The sequence below is a fragment of the Oncorhynchus keta genome, chromosome 28 (genome assembly GCF_023373465.1).
Source record: "Oncorhynchus keta strain PuntledgeMale-10-30-2019 chromosome 28, Oket_V2, whole genome shotgun sequence".
Taxonomy (NCBI): domain Eukaryota; kingdom Metazoa; phylum Chordata; class Actinopteri; order Salmoniformes; family Salmonidae; genus Oncorhynchus; species Oncorhynchus keta.
This window is the reverse complement of record NC_068448.1, coordinates 73,887,580-73,893,275: the sequence shown is the minus strand read 5'-3', so window position 1 is coordinate 73,893,275 and position 5,696 is coordinate 73,887,580. Positions and strand designations below refer to the sequence as shown.

The 5,696-nt window shown below is 45.5% G+C and overlaps 1 protein-coding gene across 1 annotated transcript; it reads right to left on the bottom strand.

The window, feature by feature from the left end:
- Positions 1-307: 307 nt before the first annotated feature.
- On the bottom strand, positions 308-4,858 carry si:ch211-196f5.2 (uncharacterized protein LOC556372 homolog). The gene is made up of 3 exons (XM_035755731.2): positions 4,375-4,858; positions 2,288-2,520; positions 308-1,236 (listed from the first exon to the last, which is right to left on the bottom strand). The coding sequence occupies exons 1-3, from the start codon at positions 4,587-4,589 to the stop codon at positions 1,154-1,156; spliced, it is 531 nt and encodes a 176-aa protein (XP_035611624.1). The 5' UTR covers positions 4,590-4,858; the 3' UTR covers positions 308-1,153.
- Between the last annotated feature and the right edge of the window lie 838 nt (positions 4,859-5,696).

Sequence of the window (5,696 nt, the reverse complement as noted above, 5' to 3'; positions counted from 1 at the left end):
ATGACTTAATGCTTAAAGAACCCATCCAACTTGAAGGAGCTGGAGCAGTTTTGCCTTGAAGAATGGGCAAAAATCCCAGTGGCTTGATGTGCCAAGCTTATAAAGACATACCCCAAGAGACTTGCAGCTGTAATTGCTGCAAAAGGTGGGTCTACAAAGTATTAGCTTGGGGGGGTCAATAATTATGCACGCTCAAGTCCTCTTTTTTTGTCTTATTTCTTGTTTGTTTCACAATAAAAAGTGATTCACAATTTCAAAGTGGTAGGCATGTTTTTTTAAATCATATGATACAACCCCCCCAAAAAAAAATATATATATATTTTAATTCCAGGTTGTAAGGCAACAAAATAGGAAAAATGCCAAGGGGGGTGATTACTTTCGCAAGACACTGAATAACAAGCAATAGCTAGACAAACCAAGTCTATAGAGTTGCCAAATATTACATAGCAAACAAAGTTCATGAAATAATATTACAACAAATACTTGGAAAGAAATATATAAGGCAGGATTTAGATCAGGGATGTGCAACTGGCGGACCACATGCGGGCCCCCCTTTTGAAGGCCCTCGGCTCAATTTCCTCAGTTGGGATCTCCACTTACTTTTGTGAGTTTAAATAGTAGATAGAATAAGCAAGGTGCAATTTTGAAATGTAGTTGTGCGTCTACAGGTTTCCCTCATATATCAGACACTAATAGTCAGTCAATTAGCCCATATCAGCTCAAATGTTTAAGATTGGTAACTTAATCTAGCCGGCCAGCTATCTAAACTAGTAGTAATCATGGTCGAATTACTGTCAGGGGGGCCCACATTTGATTTTTGTTAGTCTCACTCAGATATCATTAAAAACTGCAAACATTTCTCTCCACCCTATGAAAAAATCTGTAGAATTGCAGCAAACTTGCTTTAAGCAGCAACATTTTCAGGGGGTCAGATTTTGTGGCCCCCACCCCAATCAAAGTTATCCATCCCTGATTTAGATATAGATCATGGTATAACAGCAAAGGCATTGATGGCTTTACAGGTCAACTTTGCTTTTGTCTTTTCTTTTATGCTTAAATGTTTATACGATTCAAAGCCCTAGTGGCTGATCCATGTTTAATTGCACTGATCATTAATTTATAGCTTTTTCTGGCGATGATCCTGAGAGTTCCCTCACACCTCTCGAATGTCCTGTTTGGGCTGTGACTCGATGTCCAAGGCCACGGTCATCTCTACTGGCTGGAAGCCGTTCTCCTCTGAAAAAGGCCCAAAAGACTTCAATGCAGGGATGCCAATACATCAAAACATTTCTATGAGCAGAATGAGTGTCAGCTTGAGGAATTTGCTTTGCCATCTCGGGAATGTGGTACTAGGGTTAAGTATATGAGGTCGTATCAAATAGGAAACCACAGTCAATGATGTAAAGTCTATGCTAAGTGGGGCAAGTACCACACATGCCCACTGACCGAACACCATTCTGAAGTTGCATAGACCAGAGGGGCAAAGTGTGAGATATCTGGGTGGATTATTAATGATGCAATGGCATGCAGCATGATCTCATCTTGGATTCCTGTCACTGCCGCCTGGTGCATGGCTAAATCCACAGCACCTTGAGAACTTGGCAGCTGAACATTTGTCAGGTCCGTGACCAGGGCAAGGGGATGGGTGGCATTGGCATTGATAAATTGAGACATTCAAATTGAGAACACAGGAGGTGCCTTCAGTTTGCCAATAAAGTCTAGGCCTATGCTAGTGTAACCGATGTGAAATGGCTAGCTAGTTAGCGGTGGTGCGCGCCAATAGTGTTTCAATTGGTGACATCACTCGCTCTGAGACCTTGAAGTAGTTGTTCCCCCTGCTCTGCAAGGGCCGCGGCTTTTGTGGAGCGATGGGTAACGATGCTTCGTGGGTGTCAGTTGTCTATGTGTGCAGAGGGTCCCTGGTTCGAGTCCGCGTAGGGGCGAGGAGACGGACTAAAGTTCAACTGTTACACTAGCCTGGTTGTCAGTCTGTTTATCTAACATTCCACTATGTCATGTGCTAAACACAGAGTACAAGGAGTGGAATGTAGCTAAAAAGATTGACAACCAGGCTAGGCCTATGTCTGGTGCCAAACCAAATCCTTACCTCAGTCCCTATTCCCTATTCCGTCAGTGTTTACACATGGGAAGGAACTGGATTGGTGTAAAGCAATATGGCAAAAGCTCCATGAAGACTACATAGAGCTATCACAATTTTGCTCACACCCATCCAACTGTATAGCTGTTGACAAGATATAGTGTGGAGAGTGACGTATGTGTCCCAGACCTGTCTGTGTGCGACTCTTCCAGGGCAGGATGTCCACTCCGGTCCGACAGAAGGAGCGGTCCGTGTGGGACTCGGTGCTGTAGAGTACCTCCTGGGTCTTCTTGTCTCCGGGGATCTGAGCCTTGACCCGTACCTCCAAGATGGTGATTTCCTTCTCCTTCAGTTTGCCTGACTTGCTCTTCACCTGCGTCCGCTTGGTGTCCACCCACACCACCCGCTCCTTCACTGCGGATCTGAGCACACAATTCACAATTCAGACCAGAACCTGACTTCACCCTGACCAATCAACATCGACACACATCTGATACAAACTATGGAAAACATCCATCATCATGTCAACATAGTCCATGTACAGCATGTTGTGCATTATGTGGCAGCAAATGTCCTGCAACACTTGGGAGTACATACTGATCATCTGACTGGTCATGTAGACAACAACACACACACACCTGACACTGGTCATGTAGACAACAACACACACTCAAACCTGCCACTGGTCATGTAGACAACGACACACACGCAAACCTGCCACTGGTCATGTAGACAACAGCACACACACACACACACACCTGACACTGGTCATGTAGACAACAACACACACACACCTGACACTGGTCATGTAGACAACAACAACAACACACACACACCTGCCACTGGTCATGTAGACAACAGCACACACACACACACACCTGACACTGGTCATGTAGACAACAACACACACACACCTGACACTGGTCATGTAGACAACAACAACAACACACACACACCTGCCACTGGTCATGTAGACAACAACACACACACTCAAACATGCCACTGGTCATGTAGACAACAACACACACACTCAAACCTGTCACTGGTCATGTAGACAACAACACACACACTCAAACATGCCACTGGTCATGTAGACAACAACACACACTCAAACCTGTCACTGGTCATGTAGACAACAACACACACACTCAAACCTGTCACTGGTCATGTAGACAACAACACACACACTCAAACCTGTCACTGGTCATGTAGACAACAACACACACACTCAAACTTGCCACTGGTCATATAGACAACACACACTCAAACCTGTCACTGGTCATGTAGACAACAACACACACACTCAAACTTGCCACTGGTCATGTAGACAACACACACTCAAACCTGTCACTGGTCATGTAGACAACAACACACACACTCAAACCTGTCACTGGTCATGTAGACAACAACACACTCAAATCTGTCACTGGTCATGCAGACAACAACACACACTCAAATCTGTCACTGGTCATGTAGACAACAACACACACACTCAAACTTGCCACTGGTCATGTAGACAACAACACACTCAAATCTGTCACTGGTCATGCAGACAACAACACACACTCAAACCTGCCACTGGTCATGCAGACAACAACACACTCAAACCTGCCACTGGTCATGTAGACAACAACACACTCAAACCTTTCACTGGTCATGTAGACAACAACACACTGAAACCTTTCACTGGTCATGCAGACAACAACACACTCAAACCTGCCACTGGTCATGCAGACAACAACACACTCAAACCTGCCACTGGTCATGTAGACAACAACACACTCAAACCTGCCACTGGTCATGCAGACAACAACACACTGAAACCTTTCACTGGTCATGCAGACAACAACACACTCAAACCTGCCACTGGTCATGCAGACAACAACACACTCAAACCTGCCACTGGTCATGCAGACAACAACACACTGAAACCTTTCACTGGTCATGCAGACAACAACACACTCAAACCTTTCACTGGTCATGCAGACAACAACACACTGAAACCTGCCACTGGTCATGTAGACAACAACACACTCAAACCTTTCACTGGTCATGCAGACAACAACACACTCAAACCTGCCACTGGTCATGTAGACAACACACACTCAAACCTGCCACTGGTCATGTAGACAACAACACACTCAAACCTTTCACTGGTCATGCAGACAACAACACACACTCAAACCTGCCACTGGTCATGTAGACAACAACACACTCAAACCTTTCACTGGTCATGCAGACAACAACACACTGAAACCTGCCACTGGTGGACTCACTCTTCGATGCCCAGGTCTGCCAGGGTGGTGTCCAGGAACGGGAAAGGCTGGTCAGCACTGATGACCTCGATGGGCAAAGGGACACTCATGGGCACGTCCCATTCCAGCTCGGTGCGTACCATGTTCCCCAGGACAGGGGAATCTTTTGGGCTGTGTTGTTCTCCTTTGGTCTGTGTCTCCTGGGCCTCCGAGGTGTGAGTCGTCTCTTCTGCCATGTCAGTGTCTTTGGCCAGCCTGACTTAAAACACCACTATCTAAAACGGGACGGCTCCTTTCCCGTCTTTCTGTTATTGCGGTTTGTTTCTGATTGGCTTCTCAGTATCTATCCAGTAGACAGTTGTCGTCTTCCGTTACTTCTACAGTTGCTTTGGTCTGAAGAATAGAAAGGCTTGTCAGTGATACTAAGTCCAAGTGAATGGTTCAGAATGAAAGCAGGTCCTTTTCCTTCCTCTCTGAGCAGAGTGGTCGAGACTGAAGGCGGGTGTGGTGCTGTTATGCAGGCTTGTTCTCTCCCTCCTGAGGATTTAAACGGTCGGGGTGAATGTGTGTAATGTGACGGTCAGGTGTGAGGTTTATTAGTCCGTCAGGGGCTGGCTGATGGACTGACATGTTGTTTTTATTGCCAGGGGATTATCCTCTGTCTTTGTATTCTGTGTGTGTGTGTGTGTGTGTGTGTGTGTGTGTGTGTGTGTGTGTGTGTGTGTGTGTGTGTGTGTGTGTGCGTGCGTGTCAAAAATACATAGTCTGCACTGTTCAGAATGGTTTCTCATTTGTGTGAACACCTGGTGATCCTATTTACATGTCAAATTGATGGGCAAACCTGTTCTGTGGGGTCAAAAGTGCACATTACCACACTTTTCATTTTACAATTCACTTTTGGCAGATTTATGTTTATCAATAATGAGACATAGCTTATTTGTGATATATGCAGTGGGTGACTTTTTGGCTGACCTCTTGTAAATATTTGGACTGTAACTGATTGTCTCTGGCAGTGTGACAGGTGTGTATGAGCCGTGATCGATTTACGGAACATTGGCAGTGTGGTGTCACATTTGTAAGCGTTAAAAAAAAACTGTTTGCCCAATAACCCTTACAAGTCTCTCCTGTGTGCAGGAATGTGTGGCACGTGTGGTTGCATGCCTGTGTGTTGTGTGCATGTTCCATAACTGTGTGTGTTGTGTGCATGTTCCATAATTGTGTGTGGTCACTCCCCAGGGAAGGGGGAGTTCCTTTTCCACTAACACACATGCTGACTGGCCCATGCGACATACCAGGGTTTCACAACAAATTCTATCACCTAGATACCACACCAACAACCCAAT